The sequence below is a fragment of the Dermacentor variabilis genome, chromosome 4 (assembly GCF_050947875.1).
Source record: "Dermacentor variabilis isolate Ectoservices chromosome 4, ASM5094787v1, whole genome shotgun sequence".
Taxonomy (NCBI): Eukaryota; Metazoa; Arthropoda; class Arachnida; order Ixodida; family Ixodidae; genus Dermacentor; species Dermacentor variabilis.
The window spans coordinates 108,767,230-108,789,349 of record NC_134571.1 but is presented as its reverse complement, the minus strand read 5'-3'; the positions used below and the strand labels follow the sequence as shown (position 1 = coordinate 108,789,349).

The following is a 22,120-nucleotide window of genomic DNA, read 5'->3' as shown; positions in this document are numbered from 1 at the left end:
ACCCGGGCATCATGTTGCAGATGATTATGAATGCGATTGTGCATTGTACAACTGTGCATAACCTGACAGTACGAAATTGTACATAATCATCATTATTTGGAACAATGCAATATCAGATAAAAATTTCATCTTCACCACCTGCGGCATAGGTATCGCCTCGGATTAGCACGGTTTCGTATACGTGCGCTTCTATACTACCAAACAACAATGCTGGCCGTACGTCTAGCCATCCACGGATTAAAAAGATCATTTATAACCATATATTGTAAAGCACATAGCAACAACAACACAAACAAGCAAGCACGCACGCATACATACAGCGAGAAGGACCACAAAAAGGCAGAAACTCTTTTAGCTAAGGTGCTTCAATAGCAGCCAGCCACGCACTTGTAACAGTAACCTTCGTGAAGATCCCACCTTTAGGTTACGCCAAATTGAATCTTCTTAGCGATCTTTTGCAACACGTACGCAATTGTGAAACTATGCACCTTCAACTAAAATTGCTGCGCCAGATTAGCGCCAGCTATAGCCAAACCTGGCAAGTCCTAACGTAACGGACTGCTTCTCCATTTATATATATATCGAAACTGCTGTAGTGTCACTGAAATTCGTAGAAACGTGGAGAACACTGGAAGGATAGCCCAGTCCTGAACCAATAGTTACAGGTGCTGAATCGCAATCAATTTATTCTCTTTCTATATATGTATCATTGACGCCGTGAGCCAACTACAAACGATACCCTGCCGCTGAGAACGACCAGTGCTTTGAGAAGCTGTGCGTGTAGGCTGCTGTTGGCCGGCAGCCTCCCGTCGCCAGGAGGCTTCTGAGGAGGATCCAGGAAACCAAGCTCGTCCTGCACAAACTCCTTCAACGCTCTGACGGCTGAGACGTCATCACTCGGCCTGGCCGCTTCGCACAACGCCATGAACTGCTCGGGTCGTTGTCCCAACGGCACGTCGCCGTGGTATTCACTCATCTTCGGCCGGCTCTGCTCCAGAATGGAGTCCAGGACCACCTACGTACGAACGACGGTGTTACGTCACGAGTGGTATATAGAAGGCACGTCACCTAAAAAAAAAAAGCTTTGATGCTATTTGATAAGGAAGACAATTAAATTTATGTAATAGATTATTATGTGTTTGTCTAGTCCTATTACACGCGTATAAATGACTTGCGTCCGCATCTTGTATATATCCATGTGAAATATCGTTGCTTGCGTACGGGAAATTAATACTGTATTGACGAGGCATGTGCTATATACCGCCCATGTGTTCACGCAATGCTTCTTTTTGATGGCTGGTGAACCTTTTCATGGCACATATAGGAAGACAGATTTTTGCAGAAACCAAAATTCAGAAAAGGATTCTTTAATCAAAATTACGCGGGTCCACACACATTTTGGTATTTACGTGTCGACGCTTTATATTTGCTATAAATGTGCACGTTTACTTCTTCCATCTTTCGTGTAGAGGAAACTGGTTAATCCGCATCTGTTCTTGCGCTCCCGTCCTACGCAATTAACACATGCGGCGATCACCTGAGACAGTTATAGCTGGCGTTGGCCCGATAGAAGTGCACGTGCAATTGTGGCGTCGGTACCCCAAGTCCGAGCTTCGATCTCACCATCGGGTACATAATTCAACTTTTTCTCTTTTCTTTTTTTAAGCATGAGGTATTCTGTATTACAGCAGCACCCCACCACGGTCGGTGAAGTCAGGAAGTGTTCGCAAAGAAAACGTCGTTTTACAACAGTATAAAAGAGATTACAGGCACCAACGTGCTGCAGAGATAACACGCGAGGAGCATGTTCATTGGACGAAAAAGAAACCCCACACGTTACGTTAGCTGGAACGTCGTTAAGACTTCGAAAATTTGTTTTCTATGTAGTTACGAGGCACGCATGCGCAATTAGTAAACAATTAGGAAACGTTTCGTTTACTGGAATTTGAAGAATGTAATGGCTTATCTCATAAGAGCTGAAGTTTGGGCGAGTCTGTGAGACTGCATACTCGACTTGTAGCGCTAAAAAGACGGGGAGAGAGGAAAGGAAGGCCAGACAAGACAAACACAAATTTCAAGTTAGTGTTCGTCCTGTCTGGTCTTCCTTTACCTCTGTACCCACGTTTTTTGCGCTTCAAGTCAACGTTCAGCCCAGCCACTCCAGGAGTGGGAAGGGTCCATACTGAGGAGTCCATACCACCACCGTCAATATCTCGCACCAGCTCGACGCGTGACGTCATGGTCCTATAGTTAACTTTTTATCAGTAAAGATGGACTTCTAAAGAAGGATTGGAATTAACGGGGATTTTGACTCTCCGGAAAGGAGCTTAGGGTCTTAGTCTGCAACTCCGGTTCAAGCTAGCGGGCATTAAGCCCCTATCATTTGCAAACCGCACGTTGATGAGATGTTCTCCGTTGATTCTCGCTGCTAATCCTTCCCGACCTAACAGCCTGAATATTGCTCCTAAAAGATTTCGCCTTCTCGTCGGTTTTTCCATATTTCCTGCGAAAAAAAAGTTATACCTATAGTCGCAGAATCTTTTTAGACGATGCTTATATGCCCGACCATAGAAAAAACATATTGGAAAGGCCTGAAGAAATTAACTCCTGTTGACGACGAATAAGCTACTTATGTGAGTATCAAACGTTCTTCCACACTGTGATCGTACGATGAACGCACGTTCTTATATACACTCTGTGCTCCTTTTAGCACACCCTGCTTCATGCACGCACGGCCAGCGAATCATACACATATATGCTATCGTGTGGCTGCCCCGCAACTCGTATCGCAATGCTATGCAGTCGTTCTCCGGATCCCTGAGGCTATATACACTTCAATATAGAGGTCGCCATGTTTGATCAGTTTCTTTCATTGCGTCCTATGAGCCGAACACCCTATTTACATTCCTTCCAGCTTTTTAGTATTTATATCATCGTCGACGAAAATTGACCTTATCATGTCTGGTTTGGCGACTTCGTTTTCATCTGTCGCGATATTCAATCGCAATTCAACAATTCTAGCGTAAGAGCTTTTCTTGCGAATACAGACACTGAACGTTCACAATTCGCAGGCCGCACATATTGTGAAATTGTGCCATGGCGCTCTATCTCAAAAGAAAAACAAATCTCATATACCCTATATTCAATACTCCCACGTGAACATATGGGAACGTACGAGATTTTATGCGGGATTTTCATGTTGTTATGAGGTTGTTGGATAGGCAACATATGTTGTCTTTTTCGAAAAGCCTCTGCCAGATAACTCAGCTTAAAGGTACACTAAAGAGAAAGGATAAGTCGAGGTGTATTAATCAACCACGAAGTCCGCTACCAGAGGAAGCTTCGTAAGCCACAAAAGGCGCAAAAACAAAACACGGGTGGCGACGCCATCGTCAATATCTCACACCAGCTCAACGCGTGACGTCATGAATTCTGACGGCATTTGCTCGGTCCTATAGTTAACTTTTTATCAGTAAAGATGGACTTCTAAAACATCCAAAGACTGGATGTTTAAAAAAAACAGTTACTGGGCCACACCAGCTCACATACGAGAAAACGGTTTGAAACACGCGACGTCGCACTCGTGTACCGGGGCTCCGCGGAGTTTCGGCGCGATGATCGGCAAAATGGAACTTTTGCAAATGCAGTTTTGAAAGCATACTTTATCGGTCTAAACTGATTGAATGTTTCCATTTAGTGTGCCTTTAACGGTTTTGCGAAGTGCTTTACGTTACCCTACGGAAAACGGCACGCACTTAAACCCATGTGCAGTCCTTGGCGATTCAGACGCTATAATCGGGCCGCAATGGAAGCCCGCGCTTTTCGCGCCACCAGTGAGCGCTGAGGACACCTAGCTGTTGCAGTGTGCATGGCGTATGATGAAAGCAGGTGTCTTTGTGAAGTATTGTGACTGCCTTATTGACCCCCAACGATTCCCCATATCGCTCGCCGGTGGCGCAAAAAGCACCGGTAGCCATGCGGGACGGTTATCGCGTTTGAATGGCTGAGCATAATTTTTTTAATGAGGAAATACAGAAAAACGATAGGCACCTCCTCAACTTTTGTGCTGGTGAGGCCCGTGTGCTTGCGCTTCCAGGCCGCGCAGACGTACAGGCCGAAGTCTTCGCAGGGGTCCAGGGAACGGTTCCGCTTGGCGCTCAGTGCCGCCGCGTGGTTCAGGCAGCCGTCGGTCGAGCAGACGGCAAAGGAGCTCGGCGCGTCCTGATTGGCGAACAAGTAGAGCCACGTGACGACCAGCAAGGGGAGCAGCACGGAAGCCAGCAGGAAGAGAACGATGACCGCCATCCTGCAGCGTACGTTTGCCGAATGCGAGTTCTTGCTCCGCGGCTGGTACTCCTGCGGAGGTACAGCGACAGTGTAGACTGCCACATGCAAAATTTCCACAGCTCCACAAATTTAAAATTTCCCAAAGGAGTAAATGACTTTCTTGGGTTTTCTTTTCTCAGCGCATATCCAGAGTCTTAAATACTGCAAACATTAGGCCAACTGCACGAAATATTGGGCCGCAATATAAGCATATAGTTTCGCATGAAGTAGGTACAGAACTGCGCCTGCGCAAATTTTTTACGTTTTGTTGCGTTTCGCCTGCGACACGCGGTTTTGCCGGCGCGACTGCGGCGGGGCGGCAGACATTTTGGCCCGTTCGTCGTCGCCGCAACGCTCCCCGCCAGGCGTTTCCAGGCGTTTCCAGGCATGTTCCGATGCCACGTGTCTTCATGTGCGTGTGTGAGTGTATGTGCCATTGTGCCCGAACCAGGCGATGCGAAAGCAGGGGTCACCCTCTCATTCCAGTCATTGTGCCCGAACCAGGCGATGCGACAGCAGGGATCACCCTCTCATTCCAGTCATTGTGCCCGACCGGCAGCGCTACGACAGTGTGCGTCACCATTAGCCCATTGTACATTCACGTGCTCGTCTATTGAGGGGTTCCTTCTTGCCCTCAACCGCGAGAGTATAAAAACAGCTGCCCCCGGACGCCAAAAGGAGGGCTCCGATTTCTTCTGTTGAGTAAAGTGCTCTCCCGTCTCTCTAATTCGGTCAACCTGACCGCCAACTCTTTGCGATGTTAAAATAAACAAGTTGTTTTGTTGTTACCAGTCGACTCATGCTTTGCCGGGACCTTCGGATGCTTCCAGTTGTACCCCAGGCCGCCAGGCCAACGCTACCCTTGGGGCTTGCGACCCAGGTACAACCACGGGCGTCAGCGCCGAGTTCCCAACAACCGATGCCATCGGTGGGATCCAAATATCTGGTTGGCAGCGGTGAGATCGCCTCCGACTTCAAACAACTGTCTGCCAGCGGTGAGATCGCGACAACGGAGGCCAGCAGCGAAGAGATGCAGTTGACTGTATGCTGAGCAGCTCAACGACGATCCGGGAGCAGTGCAACGAGCCCTGTGTGATGACTGGTTGCCTGCAGCGGAACGACTGCGCTGGACTCTTGGCTGCGAGGTTTGGTGAGTGCGGGACTTTCTTCTTCTGAGCTTTGCCAGGCTTTTGTTAGTGTCAGAAACAGAGCTGGTAATTGTGGTTGTCGTTGCTGCCGGGTTAGTTTGCGGCAAGACAATAGTAAGCAGTAGAGAAAGCAGCATTCAGAGCAGCCATGGATTTGAAGTCGTTGCGCAAACCGAAATTGTTGGAGCTTGCAAGAGAGTTGGGTCTGGATGTCTCAGACAAACTAAGAAAACCTGAACTGCTAAAGGCTATTCTTGAGTTAGAGGCTGAGGATGACGAGCTGTCGGAATGCCTTGAGACCATTGAGGAGAGGGAGACTGCAAAAAGACAGGAGCGCGAACTTAAAGAGCAAAAAGAAAAAGAAGAGCGTGAACGTAAAGAACAGAAAGAAAAAGAAGAGCGTGAACGTAAAGAACAGAAAGAAAAAGAAGAGCGTGAACGTAAAGAACAGAAAGAGCGAGAGCAACAAGAGCGTGACCGTCAACACGCTTTGGAAATGAAGCGTCTTGAGGTAGAGATGGAACGCGCTCGTAATCGAAGTCAGGCACACGGTGCAGGAGAACGCGTATTGTTCAAAATGACTGACCTGATGCGGCCGTTTAAGCTTGGAGAGGACATTGGTTTGTTCCTGGTTAACATTGAGCGAACGTGCGAGAAGCAGGGGTTCTCTCGGGAAACGTGGCCACAGCGCTTGCTCACTTTGTTACCCGGCGAGGCGGCCGACGTAGTCGCTCGCTTGGATAGAGAGGAGGCAGAGGATTTCGACACAGTGAAATCGAGTCTTCTAAAAAAGTACCGGCTGTCTGCGGAGGCGTTCCGTCGGAAGTTTCGGGAAAATGAGAAAGGCAAAAGTGAGTCATATACAGAGTTTGCGTATAGGCTTATGTCAAACATGCAGGAGTGGCTCAAAGAAGAGAAAGCGTTTGGTGACCACGATAAAGTTCTGCAGTGCTTCGGGCTAGAACAGTTTTATAGTCGGTTACCGGAGAACGTGCGATACTGGGTCTTGGATAGGCCAGACGTTTGTACGGTGGCTAAAGCCGCTGAGCTAGCCGAGGAGTTTGTGACGCGTCGGGCTCGTGGAGCTAAGGACGGTCAAAAGGGTGAATTTGGCTCGAAGTTTGAGAGGCCGAAGTTCACACCCATGAGAGCAAAGGGGAACACGCGTAGTGCGGATGCGAGTGGGAGCAGTGCGACCGAACCTAAGGAGACGGCGGCAGCCGAAGCCGAACGCAGAAAGCGGTTCGAGATGAGGCAAGCGCGCGTTTGTTATACGTGCCAGAAGCCGGGTCACTTTTCGGCGCAGTGTCCGGAAACAACACCAAAAGTTGTGTTTTTTTCAATAGGCAGCACTGACGAGAACATGAAGCTTCTCGAGCCTTACATGCGAGACCTCCTCGTGAACGGGAAAGAGTGCCGAGTGCTTCGCGATTCCGCAGCTACGATGGATGTAGTTCACCCGTCTTACGTAGAACCCCATATGTTCACGGGCGAGTGCGCATGGATCAAGCAAGCCGTGGAAGCTCATAGCGTGTGTCTGCCAGTAGCAAGGGTGCTTATTGAAGGACCTTTTGGAGCGCTTGAGACGGAGGCGGCAGTGTCATCTATGCTGCCACCCCAGTACCCGTATCTATTTTCAAACAGGTCCGATCACCTCCTGCGCGAGAAGGGGCTTTTGTTTGGTGAAGCTAGTGTTCAGGCCTTAACCAGATCGAAGGTTCGGGAGCTCGCTGCAAAGGCGGTAGTTGCGGGGCCGACGTTATCAAACAACGAAAAAGGGTCAGAGGCGCAGCAAGCGGATATTCAGAGCACGCCCGAACTGAATAAACTTGAGTCTGTAACGTTAAAGGCACCAGATACCGGAGAGGAAAGTCCCGATGCGGGAAAGTTAGAAGAGCTATCTACTGATTTGCTCATCGCGCCTACGTCAGACGGACTGGATAGGTTGCTAAAAGTCAGCCGGTCGGCTTTGATAGCCGAGCAAAAGAAGGATGGTAGCCTAGAAAACATACGCTGCAATGTCAAAGAAGGTATCGCCAGGAAAACTGCGCGTTTTGTGGAAAGAGGTGGAGTCCTGTACCGGAAGTATCTAGACCGCCGAGGAGTGGAGTTCGATCAGCTGATCGTGCCTCAATGCTATCGTCAGGATCTGTTGCGCTTGTCACACGGGGGTTCGTGGTCCGGACACCTAGGAGTTAAGAAAACTAAGGACCGTCTCTTGGAAGAGTACTATTGGCCAGGGTGTTTTCGGGACGCAGACCACTTCGTGAGGTCATGTGACACCTGTCAGCGGGTGGGCAAACCAGGGGACAAATCGAGGGCGCCGTTGAAATTGGTACCTATCATTACGGAGCCTTTTAGACGGCTCGTTATTGATACAGTGGGACCTCTGCCGGTAACAGCCACGGGGTACAGACACATTTTGACTGTGATCTGCCCAGCGACAAAGTTCCCTGAAGCAGTGCCGCTTAAAGAACTCAGCTCAGTTGAGATAGTTAATGCACTACTGTCCATATTTGCGCGAGTTGGTTTCCCTGCGGAAATCCAATCAGATCAGGGCACAGTGTTTACTAGCGCTTTGACGACAACTTTTCTCGAAAGGTGTGGGGTAAAGCTGTTACACAGCTCAGTGTACCACCCACAGTCGAATTCCGTTGAGAAGCTCCACTCCGTCATGAAGCGCGTGTTGAGAGCGTTGTGTTTTGAACATCGAACTGACTGGGAGCTGTGTCTGCCTGGGGTGATGTTTGCTTTAAGGACCGCGCCGCATGCGGCTACGGGGTTTTCGCCAGCTGAACTGGTGTACGGTCGCTCGCTTCGATCTCCGCTTCGCATGCTTCGAGAATCGTGGGAAGGTAGGGGCGACGACCCAGTCGTGGTGGAGTACGTGCTTAAGCTCCTCGAACGCTTAAGAAGGGCACAGGAGTTGTCAGGTGAAGCAATGGCAAAGGCCCAGCAGAGGGCCAAGGTTTATTATGATCGGACAGCCAGGGCCCGTCGTTTTGAGGTGGGCGATGAGGTCATGATATTGCGCACATCGCTAAACAACAAACTAGACGTGCAGTGGGAGGGCCCAGCACGAATTGTTCAGAAACTGCCGGACGTTAACTACGTGGTAAGTCTGCCAGGAAAGCGGAAAGCACAGCAAGTTTACCACTGTAATCTGCTCAAACCTTATAGACAAAGGGAAGCAGTGGTGTGCATGATGGTAAACGTTCCTGAAGAGCTTCCGGTCGAGCTTCCGGGACTAGGCTCAGTGACGAACAGGGAAGACACCGGTCAAGTCATTAGTGACCTTATCAGTAAAGCACCGCTGTCGCTCGAGCAGAAAACCGAACTACACCAGCTAGTACAAGAGTTTCAAGGTCTGTTCTCTGAGAGGCCTGGTAGGACTTCTGTACTTACTCATGATATAGAACTTACCTCCCCAGAGCCAGTACGATCCAAGGCGTATCGGGTGTCACCCCGCCAGAGCGATATTATGGAGGCTGAGGTAAAGAAAATGCTACAGCTCGGTGTTGTTGAGGCAGGTGAGAGTGATTATACCTCCCCTTTGATTTTAGTTGAGGTATCGGGCAAGGAACCTCGTCCTTGCGTCGACTACCGCAGGCTTAATTCCATCACTAAGGATCAAATTTATCCGATCCCTAACATCGAGGAGCGCCTGGAGAAAGTTAGTAGCGCTCAGTTTATTTCCACCCTAGATCTTGTCAGGGGTTATTGGCAGGTTCCACTTACAGAAGAGGCTAGTAGGTATGCGGCGTTCATTTCACCAATGGGAACATTCCGTCCTAAAGTGTTGAGTTTTGGTTTGAAGAACGCGCCATACTGTTTTTCAAGCCTCATGGATAAAGTGTTGCGGGGACAGCAAGAATTCGCTTTACCGTATCTAGACGACGTAGCGATATTCTCCGCATCCTGGTCTGAGCATATGGCACACTTGCGGGCAGTGCTAACCCGCCTGCGCGAAGCGGGCTTGACAGTCAAGGCTCCTAAGTGCCAGTTAGCACAGGCCGAGGTTGTCTACCTCGGTCACGTGATTGGTCAGGGTCGTCGCCGCCCCTCTGAAATAAAAGTGGCCGCTGTGCGAGACTTTCCGCAACCGCGCACAAAGACCGATATTCGGTCGTTCTTAGGTGTCGCCGGCTACTATCAGAGGTACATCCCCAGGTACTCTGATATCGCGGCTCCCCTGACGGATGCTCTAAGAAAGACAGAGCCTCAAACAGTCGTCTGGGACGAGACAAAGGAAAGAGCTTTTAGCGCCCTAAAGAGTGCCCTAACAAGCCAGCCTGTGCTACGATCGCCAGACTATACAAAAGGGTTCGTTGTTCAATGCGATGCTAGTGAGCGAGGCATGGGCGTTGTACTGTGCCAACGGGAAAAGGGAGAAGTAGAACACCCCGTCCTGTATGCTAGTCGTAAGCTGACCAGTCGTGAGCAGGCGTATAGCGCCACCGAGAAAGAGTGTGCATGTCTCGTGTGGGCCGTTCAGAAATTATCATGCTATCTAGCCGGCTCGAGGTTTATCATTGAGACGGATCACTGCCCTCTCCAATGGCTGCAGACCATCTCTCCCAAAAATGGCCGCCTCCTGCGCTGGAGCCTCGCTTTACAACAATATTCCTTTGAGGTGCGTTACAAAAAGGGGAGTCTCAACGGTAACGCCGATGGCTTAAGTCGAAGCCCCTAACGTAGGAATCAGCCTAAAAATTGTTTGTTACTGATGTTTTTCTTCCTGAGGCAGGATTTTTTTTTAACATATTGCTTTTGTTTAGTGTTTCAAAGTGATGATATGCTTTCTAGTGCAATTTTTCAATTTGTGGACGCGTTCTGAGTGATGCTAGACTACTGTAAGGAACTAGGCAGTGGTATAAAAAGGGGAAAGAGCCTGGCAGGGCTTAGTGAGGGTTGTGCCGTGCTTGCTGACTGAGCGGTTGAGTTTCAGCGTAGTTCTAACGCTTGCCGGGAACGAGAACAAAAATGTGAACTCTCCCGAAGTCACTTTGCAGTGTCCCGTGCGAACCTGAACGAGAGAACGAGGCCTTCTCTGTGCGCTGCGCTCAAGAAACGTCGAGGGACGCCCGACTTCGGTTATGAGCATCATCGAGCGACATCCCTCCGGACAGCGGATGCAGTCCCCTGTCCATCGGGATCTCCTTCCCCCGGCGGGGCGGTCTGTTGCGTTTCGCCTGCGACACGCGGTTTTGCCGGCGCGACTGCGGCGGGGCGGCAGACATTTTGGCCCGTTCGTCGTCGCCGCAACGCTCCCCGCCAGGCGTTTCCAGGCGTTTCCAGGCATGTTCCGATGCCACGTGTCTTCATGTGCGTGTGTGAGTGTATGTGCCATTGTGCCCGAACCAGGCGATGCGAAAGCAGGGGTCACCCTCTCATTCCAGTCATTGTGCCCGAACCAGGCGATGCGACAGCAGGGATCACCCTCTCATTCCAGTCATTGTGCCCGACCGGCAGCGCTACGACAGTGTGCGTCACCATTAGCCCATTGTACATTCACGTGCTCGTCTATTGAGGGGTTCCTTCTTGCCCTCAACCGCGAGAGTATAAAAACAGCTGCCCCCGGACGCCAAAAGGAGGGCTCCGATTTCTTCTGTTGAGTAAAGTGCTCTCCCGTCTCTCTAATTCGGTCAACCTGACCGCCAACTCTTTGCGATGTTAAAATAAACAAGTTGTTTTGTTGTTACCAGTCGACTCATGCTTTGCCGGGACCTTCGGATGCTTCCAGTTGTACCCCAGGCCGCCAGGCCAACGCTACCCTTGGGGCTTGCGACCCAGGTACAACCACGGGCGTCAGCGCCGAGTTCCCAACAACCGATGCCATCGGTGGGATCCAAATAGTTTGGAATACAATTAGATGCGTTACGAAGGGCTCGCAAAAGTAGACATCGTGATATCAAAACTAGAAAAAAAATCTCAGTGCCTTTCAACTCTGTGAAGAAGGATGACCAGCGAAGCTGTCATCCGCGAGTCGGCCCGGCATTGCACTATCTTCGCGATCGGCCCACGTACGGTGAGTGCTTCACACCTGCTTCACCTCCGCCGCAGGTGGGCCCGGCATTGCACTATCTTCGGTATCGGCCCACGTATGGGGAGTTTTTTTTTTTTTTTTGCTTACGACACGAAAATTTCCTTGGACGGTAGAGGTATACAACTTCGCTCTAAAACCTACGAAGTTACTCGCGAATTATGAGGACATCGTTTGCAAGAAAACGCAAAAAGCAATCAATTTTCTAATTAGATTAATTTCATTAATTCACCTCGTAGATGACAACTTCAAGTCACATGTTTATATGGAAAAGCTGAAGGAAGGTAGTCTAGTTCCGTGTTTCTACATGTCAATATGGCCATATAGACCGAAATAAATGGTGCCCAATTATTTATTAAATTTACCTGATTGCGCACCCGACACCGCGAAACGCGGCTCTCTCTCTAAACTCTGTGTGACGTAAAAGTGCGATGTAATGTGAAGCTGCATGCTGTCGCACTTGCCTCTTACTGCGATCTTATTCCGACTGGTGCGGTGCTCATCTCCGGACTGCATGCATTTAGTTTAGGCGCGGCGGAACGGACCTCATTATCGCGCGTTATACCCCCGAGCTTTATTTGACGCCGCCATATATATACATAACCGGGAGGTTTCACTGCGAGCTGCGCTTGGCGGTCCCGCATGCGTAGAATCATGTAATCGAAGCGACTAATTTGACACCAGTTCTTTTTTTCTCGGTTTAAGCGACCGTTTTGAAATGCCGGAAAGCGGAACTGGACTTTTGTGACGATTCCGGTTCGACTATCTCATGTGTACACCTGGCGTAAGGTTGGCAACTAGGACCGTAATCGACACATTTAATTAGTAAATTAACTGCATTGCTTTCTCTTGCAAATGATGTCCACTGTGGACAGCCAATCCATCTGTAGTGACGTAATTCGAGTAACCATTAGGGGGCTTTTTTTTAAGTGTTCGAAATAAAAAAGGAAAGTGCGCTGTATGCTGTCTGATTTCGGCGATGAATGGGCTTATTTATGCCACGAATATGAAATAAAATGTGAAATAAACAAGCGAAAGGAAACCATGCTACGCCGCCACGGTTTTCCGAATTAGTTGCTTTATTAACTTCAAGCCTAGCGTCCTATAAAACCACCTATTACCCTCCACGGTACAGCCCAGTGGATGTGACATTGAGCTGTCAAGCGCGAGGTCACGGGTTCGATCCTGACCACGGCAGCCGCATCCCGATGGGGGTGGAATTAAAGAAACTCTCGTGTACCGTTCACTGGATGAACGCTGGAGAACCCCAGGTGGTCAAACTTAGTCTGGAGTCGCTCACTACGGCGTGCCTACGTCAGATCGTCGTGGTTCTGGAGCGTAAAACACTAGAATTTAATTAAAAAACGTACCTATTCGTGCCTGCGCTCGTAAAACCAAGACTCTATACTTATTATTTAGAAGCGAACCACCGCAAGCCTCTGTGATTCGACGTTAGAATATAGATGCGCAAGAATGTGAGCTTAGTCGAGCTAATTAGCGCCATTCGCGAGCGAAGGGCTTTGAAGCCGCGAAGCACACGTATTCGTGTATTCGTGCGCATGTGTGTAATACTACGCATTATAAGAGGCGCTTCATGCAGTCCGGTGCCACACTGCTCACCGGCATTGAGATGCCCAGGAAGGAGTATGGATCGCGGGGGGACTTAATGATTTCAAACGGAGACGCCTGCGTCATCGATGCCTTCATAGCTGTCGGCTCCTCTGTTGCACCGGCTGGCACCGTTGACAACAACGGGGTCGGATTCACGTAGGTACTGGCCGCACAGCCGTCTGTAATAAAGACTCTCTCAGTGAAGGCGTATGGCGAAACAAATCACAAGAAATAATCGAAATAATAATAATAAATAAAAAATCCCCATCAGCTAATGATTATCTGTGCGGAACTGCGACTCATTGGACTCGCAATGACAACTAAATTCATGTTTCTCTCGCACCCGATGCTGCTTGTGTACAGTACTTGCCAAAGCGCGCTGACCAACTTTCGCCGCCAAGTTGCAGATATACTACGGGCCTTTTTGAAATAGCCTCCGCGTTTGCTGCGGTGTGGTTGTGTGGCGCCACCATGCACTCGGCGAAGAACAGCTGTTGTCTGCTAAATTTCGGCGCACGCAATTCCGTATTTATTCGCATCCTTTTTGTTTTTAAATGCCTAAGCATTTCTATGCTTGCCCGACGATATAACTGTCCGCCCCCCCGTCCTCCCGTCCGTCTCGTAAAACGACCGCTTTTATGAGAGCCTCCGCAGCAGCGAGCGAATTCACCTTCGTGCTGCCTCTACGCCAACGAAGCGGCGAGAACAGCGCTCACGGAGCTGCACAGCACGCGCCGCACTCAGCCGCTTTCGCAGATCGCTTTCAAGATACGGGCCAGCGCGTCTCTCTTGAACGCTAAGTAAGCGGCGAGAACACAGCGCGCGAACCTATCAGCAGCCGGCACTCTTTGTCGGCGTCGCAGATCGCTTTCAAGGCACGGTCCGCTTGGCAATGCCGCCGGCCGAGTAGGTTTGATCACGGTTCATAATGGTTCGACGCGGATATATAAGGCGCTTAAGGGCGATAACGATTATAATGACGGGAACGTCATCGGAGCACCTGGCGCCGCCACCTGCAGTACTTTGCTTGCGTCATAAATGCTCCTTGCGGCGCCATCCGCACCAGTTCGTGTCGTCGTTTGTACTGGACGAATCAAGTTTCATAACATTGATAATGATATCGGGCTGCGTGGAGGTGAGCAAGTAGCACAATGCTTACGCATACCTAAGACAACTCACAGAGGAGTTTCTGTGTGTGTGTGTGTGTGTGTGTGTGTGTGTGTGTGTGTGTGTGTGTGTGTGTGTGTGTGTGTGTGTGTGTGTGTGTGTGTGTGTGTGTGTGTGTGTGTGTGTGTGTGCGCGCGCGCGCGTGTGTGTGTGTGTGTAACATGCACTGTGTCGGAACAGAACGAAAACGAAAAACAAACGATATTCTTGACTGGAATGACAACGTAACCGAAACGTTATTTATTATTTTGTTGTTAGAGCGAAACCAAAATATTTTTATAGGTTTTCGGTTCAAGGGGAAGTCGGCAATCCGAAACAAGCGACGTCAGGCAACGTCATCATAAGTGCGCATCTACGGAATCCGCATTGGCGCGTATCTTAGGCAGGGATAGTGCGGGTCGAGCGCTCCACTAATCAAAGCATGTCGCTCGGAGCTTCGGTGCACCAGCTGATGGGCATCGTAGCAAAACCCACGGCTTGCACGCTGAAGAGCTTATCGTTTTGTTTTCTAAGGGTACAACGCTTTGTTACGGACGTTTACTCGTTCGTTTATGTTCGTTTTATTGGAACAGCAGTCTCGTATTTCGGCGAGTACACTCGATGACGTGCTGCTTCTGAGACCATGTCCAATGCCTTGACTAAAGGCACTGAGCATGATCTCAGAGTCCATAAGTCACATATTGAAGAAAAAAATTAATAACGTATTTTTATCGTTACTTCGAAAATTGTTGCATGTGACCCAAAACCGTTATGAAGCGTTAAGGATTATGTTATTTTTATTTTTTGGTTCAGGAGCAGAACCGGCACGGAACTTTTTTCAGTGGAACGAAACTACAACCAACATTTCGTTCCGACAGCCTTGTGAAATGTGTGTGTGTATTATTAAGCATACGTCACACAAAAGGTTTCAAAAAGATCAGGCAAATTAGCGCAGACTTGCTATGACAAGTAAACGTTTGCGTGGTTAGAAATCCCGGGGCCACATATGATACAAAAGAGGCTTCTGCAAGAACGATTGTGTGCCATGCTTTGGGTGCACGTTAGAAAAAACCTGGAAGTCAGAGTTCATCCGGAGCGCTCCACTTCGTTGTCCCTCATAATCCATTGTGCAGTTCCTGGTCCTTAAACCCCACAATTTATGACACGAGGGTTCACGAGCCATGTGCGATAACATAAACATAACTTGCTATCGCAAGTAAAGAAAGAGGGGAAGTACCTGCTGTCCCAGGCTCTCTGGTGGCGGAGAACTCGCTGCAGAGGTTTGTCATCTGTAGACCGGTCATCAACGCCGACGGAGCGCCGCTGCCAGGCACCGTGGAAGGCTGCGAAGCACTTCTCTCGGCGGCCTTATCGCTTTCAAAGGCGGGCGCATCGTCCAGCATCTTGGATTGCTTCCGAGATTTGCGTTCTCTACGTTGTTTGCGCATGGCAGAGTGGGAGGCTGCAGTCTTCTCCGCGGCACCGCCGTCGTTCGCCAGCTGTGCGGACCGGGACGAGCGTCGGGACGACCTACTCGACGATTTTCGAGACGAGGCGCTCCTGCGAGAAGACGTCGGCTTGCGCCTCTTTTCCAGGCCAGCGTTCTTGACGGCCCCTTCGGGCTTCACGGACTCTCGACGAGAGGTAGCTGCCTCAGGGTCTGCAGGATGGTCCACCCTGTCTGTCCCGTGTGAGGCGGATGCATCCGACGATACCCTCTTCGGGGCGGCAGGCCCTCCCTGATCCGCGGCGTCGTCCTGCTGTCCATCAGGTGCCGAGGACGTGTCGGAGACACGTCGACTGCTGCGCTTGGAAACACTGCCGGTTGAAGAACGCGACGCGCGCCTTCCCGCTGTCTTGGCCGAGTCTTTGGGCTCCATAGGCTGCCTACGAAGGGGCACGGCGGCTGCGCAGTTGTCAGCAACAGGACTCGGCTCTGTTTTGGCTGGCACCGAGCGAGCACTAGCGAGTACCGCAGACGTGACCGCGGATCTATACTTCTGTGTAAATGGAAACCGCCGCTATGGACGACTTTCGCTTTAGCAGCTTCGGACTCGGCGGCCAAAACGGAAAAGTGCCTTCGAGAGCTTCGGGTAGAAGCACTGCCCTTGACAGAAGGCTGGAACAAACGCCTTCCGGAAGGTAGGTTGCCCGCGACGGCGTCCTTGAAGGGTCCTTAGCGCTTCAGGCATGTAGTAGTAGTTGGCCCTAGGAACTAGCGCATGGCGATATTCTTCTTGTCCTTGTTCTCTTCCTTCTTATTCTTACCTCCACGAGCAGCGCGTTCGCGCACGAGTCGCGCCCGGTCACGCGTGAGAAACGATGATGACGATGCCGCCGGAAGAAGGAGAGTGTGTGCCCTATTCTTATTTCCGAGTTCGTAAATCCCACACATGTGAACAAAGTCAACAATACTTTTTCGGTCATAATTTGGGTTCTGTTACATATCTTCCCGGACTGCTTCGATCTATACGCTGGATCATATTTCTGGTTTCTCTTTCTACATGCTCCTGGGAGGCGGTGAATTATGGGACTAAAAGAGCGTTTACGATCCAGTTAGTGGTTTTTGGGGTGACTTTTTGACCATGATCTTCTAAGCAAGCTCGGATACGTTTGTTTGTTGATTACCATCGATTTGAAAAACGGTTGCTGGCCCATTTTCAGCCTTCATTCAGAATCATGAATGTGAGCTGACGTAACTTTTCTGCCTTAGAGACCTACTGAAAAAAAAAATATCTGAGTTCGAAGTGGAGGCAAGTAAACACTCTATTTCTAGTTATTTGCGGAATGATGACAGCTCGCGGGACTGTACAGGCGGCAGAAAACTACGCAGAAACCACGGAGGAAGGAAACTGAGGAGAGGCCCTGACGTCACTCTTTGTGAAGCTAAAGTGAAGCCGGAAGTTGGCGTTGCTCATGGCGTTGCTCCGCCTATCGGGCCAGCTCTCCTCTCTTGTTTACATTTCTCGCGAAACCACGCCGCGCTGCGCGCAACCGTGCTGCTCGGACCCGCGCGCTCCGCAGCAATAATAAACAATCGTTCGCACGTTAGCATGATTCCGCCAAAGACGGCAAAATTTCCCGCGGATATTCCTTCGTCCGTTGCCATTGCCGTGGTGCGGTACATTGCGTACAACGTTGCATGCGCGTTCGTTCCACCAACTTTAGTCCCTCCTGTCCGATCTGGCCAAAGCAACATCCGGTAGAGCACGGTCCAGATAACGCAGCGCAACAAAACACGGAGACTAACGCAAACCTGCCCGCACGGCGCTTTTGCCACGGTATACGAAACCTACGGAGCAACATGTGTGAGCGCACAGAACAATAACAAAGCCGCCATTGTGGCCCGAAAGGCGTGGCCGCTACAGCAAAGAAATAAAAAAAAACAGCAAAACAAAGGAGAACCTACTACGTCATTTCCTCCACACTTTTCTCCTAGCGCGCGGAGGGGGTAGGGCCTCTCCTCAGTTTTCTTCCTCCATGGCAGAAACTCATGCTTGAGCAGCGCCTCCCAGGAACTAGAATTATAGTGCATGCTTAGTTTTTAACGCGCGCTTAGCGTTTTTAGCGCACTTTCCCCCTTTTGCTGTTTTCACACCTGTATAGTGTTTTTAGCCTATTTACTCCGGTGGTCTTTCTAATAAAAGGAAAGACTTCAAGAACATCGGTAGCAGTCGGTAGCGGACATGAGACTCCGAGCACAGCAGCGCAGTTGATGCTGTATCCGCTCGGCCCCTATCGCGAGATGGGCAACGAAGGATCAATTCTCATCGTTAGTCAGTGGCGCAGCTAGGTCGTCTGGCACCCGGGGCCCATAGGTCTTCTGTCCCCCCGCCCACCGGGTGTAGACGGCAGGAAAGAGGGGTGTCAGACGTATATGACACCCCCCCCCCCTCCACAGGCCCCTCGCACCCGGGGCCCACGGCCACCCGGCCCCCCTTATTGCTACGCCACTGTCGTTAGCACACATCGGGGCGCCACCAGTGCAACCTCGAAGGCCACGCAAAAAACGAGAGACTTCGCGCACGCATCGCCAGATGTCGCAGCGTGTCCAGAAGGAAACGCAAGAGAGAAGACCACGGCTGCAGTACACGGCTCACACATGAATGTGTGACGTGTTTCGGCGGCGACTCCTTCAGTTCTCTATAGTGACCTTTAAACAAGATCGCGCGATAAGAAAGCAGTAGTGATACACCGCCAAGATGCGTTTCTGAACGCGCGCCCACACGTGCTCTCCTCAATCATGCACGCACCTGCGCTTTCCATTGCGTTTGACGTCACGAAGGGTTGTGTAAATGTATGCATGTTCCATAACTTAACAAACATTAAATGTTCCCGTTTCATAATTTACAAACAGTAACAATCTTGCAAATTTTCTAAAAATAAGTTTGTATTCTTTGAACTGAATTGCATTGCGGTGTTTTGCGTGCCATAACCGCGATTTGATTATGACGCACGCTGATGGAATTTGCCGTTTTTGCGTAAGAATTACTAGGTCAGGTGGACATACGTTGCCGCTATTAACGTGAGCTTCAGAATACTAATTAACAAAAATGTATTAGTAAACTTTTTATTACCTTGGAGCCAGTTGTTTATGTGGCGAATCTGAAGGCAGTCACGTTTTAATGTACAGTTTCTTTTTTTTTATGTCTTGAAAGCCACACCTAATTCGGGATATTACCCAGTGAATTTCAACGGTAACTCCAGAAGATATTGAAACCGAGAGCCATGGGACCGTAGAAAAGGCGACCCCGCTATCATAAAAGACCGAAACGCCCCGTAACCACAAGCGCGAGGAAGTTGGAAACCGAACGTCTCGGCCTGATTGAATGACAGTCTACTGAACCGTTTTGAACTTTCCTCGCTTCAATTTATGCAACAAAATTATACACAATAAATTCATTACCTGAACACATAACTAAAGTCTGCCCGACTCTTGGCCAATCCCCGTGAGTGGGTGTGCGCCAAACTCATCAAGGTCATCATCATCATCATCATCAGTCGCGCCAGCAAATCGTATGGCACGCAAACATAATTATCTGTCAAGAAGACTCCTGCCTTCGCCGCACTCCTCGCTGTGCAGGGCCCAGGCAGTCACTCTCAGACTTCTGCAAACAAGCACTTACCCGAGCCCCGCGGCGCTGCACACAATGTACCCCGAACGGTTTCCAAGCCCGGACTGCCCTTTGTGTGGTGATTATGCGGACTTCGAACATGTCCTGTGGGGCTGCGCCTCTGCCGGTCCCCCTTTCACCCAAGAGGAAATGATGAGGCTAATTAGGGCCCAGGATCAGACCTCTCAAATCCTGGCAGTCCAGAGGGCTCGCGAGAGGGCCGTCAGGTTTCACCTGATGGTCCCCGAGTGGGCCTAGCCAGGTGACGTGGAGTTTGCTTACGTCTATAGTGGACCAGATAAAGTTGTTTCACTCACTCACTCACGCTTTGCCGATGGCAAGCATACGTGCCGCTTTGTTTGTCGGGCCAGGATTTGACGGAGCACGCTATCACTCAAACGTCAACCCACATTTCTTTACGGGGCCGTCTGACGCGCTCCGGTACGCGCTCAGCTTCGGCATTGCCTCGATTGAGCTTTGGAATTTGATGATCGATATCCGGTATTAAGTGCGATTTTCAAGATTTTTGAAAGATGGGCGTGCATAAACATGTCACTGCCTCCAAATTTCGCATTTAGACAACTGCCCCCAAGGCACTAATTAAAAAGCCAATTATTGAAGTTTGTTGATTAGTTTTCTGAAGCTCAATTTATTAGCGGCAAAGTATGTCCGCCTCCTCTGATAATTTTCCATAAAAAATGTATATTGTCTAAAAGAGGAATACCTTATATAATATATGAGCCTTACACCTCCAGTTACAGTATGCCCAAATTTCATAATTATACGTTACAATAAACGAATTTTTACCAATCCTCTCAATAATAAATCTTCCACAACCAAATTACATGTGCACTACCAGTTGAATACTGATCGCATTAGCAAAGACAAACATCCCCAATGGATGAGGTTATGCCTGAATTTCTTGCAGGAACATTTAAACCGACGGCTTTCGAAGTAAAATATTACTACAGTGTTGAATACTTTGAGTAATTTTCAAGAACGAATAAGAAGCGTGTGTTCCTTCGGTGTTTAGGATAAAGAGAATCATTCCGCAACCTTTGAACACAGTGTCCATAAGGTGAACAACTCATAAATATTACCAGGCTGTGTGTTTCTCCCTCTCCTCGGAGGCTTGGCTCTTTAGATGTTTTCGATCAGTTTTCGCTGGCACAATTATCCTCTGTCGTTTCGTGCTTAGTGACTGCAGCATCAGTTCCCGATGCAGTCGACCGTGGTTGCGATGGGGGCCTGTTGGTTCATTCTGTCTAGGCGAGTTATAGCGCAAGACAATGTGCAGCGCCGTGTGTGTACTAGGTGTGTTATTATGTCCATATGGTATTTACACAATAATTCGCCAGTATATCTAGTGCCACTATGTGACGGTGTCGATCATTTTGTTTGAAGTCGCTTCTAACGCTTTGTTATCTGCTGTTAACTATTCTATGCAAAATGCGCGGATTCCTTTTGTGCGGAGAATCGAAAGGGCGATCCCGCTGCTCAAAGACTAAAAGCAAAGGGTATACGGGCTATAGTCGGATACTTAAGTACGCAGTGAAGCCCCGCCCACGCCCTCATAACAGCCAGCCACTGTTCCTCCGCCAGGCCGCAAATAGTTCGTACTTCGACCTTTCCCTGCTACCTAAATAAGGCAGTAACCACAAAAGTAAAATTATAAGCGCGTAATTTTATACGTTCTCATTCGTCTATTATATTGGAACGGCGCAAGCCTAATTCTTTATTGAACTGGAATAAAACGTTTGCTTCGCTGAAACTATTTACTGTCAAGTTCCACTTCACATGGCAGTGAAGTTTCACGAGTACAACGGTGTCAGCAGTGAAACGAACTGTACCGCGGGCTTTTGAAGAGTGAGATGTTCAGACTCCATACACTTTGTCCATATCTGTTGCACACCTCATCGCTTCCGCCGATGAAAAGGCTCTTCAAGAACAGCATACGCTCCGGAGGTACAGTGCACTAGAATACTTGTACAAAGTACGACGCCATTTTGAAAACGTCGCATGATGACGACTTCGTTTACTTCTGTGATTGGCTAGAGGAGTAACACAACACCGCGCGGTCCGTGCGCCTTGGTTGCCAATTGCTGTTTTTTTTTAATTGTATCCTACTATAGACGGCATTCGGTTTATGTATCCTTAGCCTGAACTTTTGTTAATAGAAAGGGTATTGCATGCACGTGTGAAGAAATTTATGACCGAAAGAGAATTACCGAAGCACTCTCAGATTATATGTATGCCCTAGACTGTCAATCTGGCGCAGTCGGGTCGATCGGAGAGCAGAAATCATTAATTTAGGTGCGATGCCACAATATATACGTACAGCATATCCAAGGCATGCGATAGTGTAAAATACGGATAGAAGGCACGATCTCGGGTTTAACTGAATACTTTTTTAGCGTAGACTGCTGAGTTCTAACAGGGCGGAGAGTTTTACTGCAGTGGCTATTCTAGGCGCTGTAGTTTTACTGCGTACTCAAAGTTTTGATGTAGCTTGTTCTCCGGCGCCTATATAAGGCCTGCTCTAGCTGATTCTGCTAGAACGGGAAGCACTCCGCTCAGAGCAACCAAAGCTTGTTGCAATCGGCGTGCCATCGATTTCCTTCCTTAGAGATGAGGTTTAAAATATGTACTGTGCAAGCACTGTTAAGGCTGTGTGAATTTCCACTGAGACGATTCGAGTCGATCCTTATTTGTCAGTTTTACTTTCTTGGAAT

At 49.3% G+C, this 22,120-nt stretch overlaps 1 protein-coding gene across 1 annotated transcript; it reads right to left on the bottom strand.

Annotated features, from left to right (window-relative positions):
• Window positions 1-622: 622 nt before the first annotated feature.
• On the bottom strand, window positions 623-16,569 carry LOC142577875 (uncharacterized). The gene is made up of 4 exons (XM_075687306.1): window positions 15,512-16,569; window positions 13,138-13,307; window positions 4,051-4,356; window positions 623-1,015 (listed from the first exon to the last, which is right to left on the bottom strand). The coding sequence occupies exons 1-4, from the start codon at window positions 16,152-16,154 to the stop codon at window positions 707-709; spliced, it is 1,428 nt and encodes a 475-aa protein (XP_075543421.1). The 5' UTR covers window positions 16,155-16,569; the 3' UTR covers window positions 623-706.
• Between the last annotated feature and the right edge of the window lie 5,551 nt (window positions 16,570-22,120).

What these genes read in the sequence shown, in the direction of transcription:
- LOC142577875 (XM_075687306.1), bottom strand. Translation starts at nt 16,154, where the DNA reads ATGGAGCCCAAAGACTCGGCCAAGACAGCGGGAAGGCGCGCGTCGCGT. An exon ending in TCCTGGGCATCTCAATGCCG is followed by an intron (nt 4,357 to 13,137) that starts GTGAGCAGTGTG and finishes GTACCTCCGCAG; the next exon opens with GAGTACCAGCCGCGGAGCAA. An exon ending in CCAGCACAAAAGTTGAGGAG is followed by an intron (nt 1,016 to 4,050) that starts GTGCCTATCGTT and finishes GTTCGTACGTAG; the next exon opens with GTGGTCCTGGACTCCATTCT.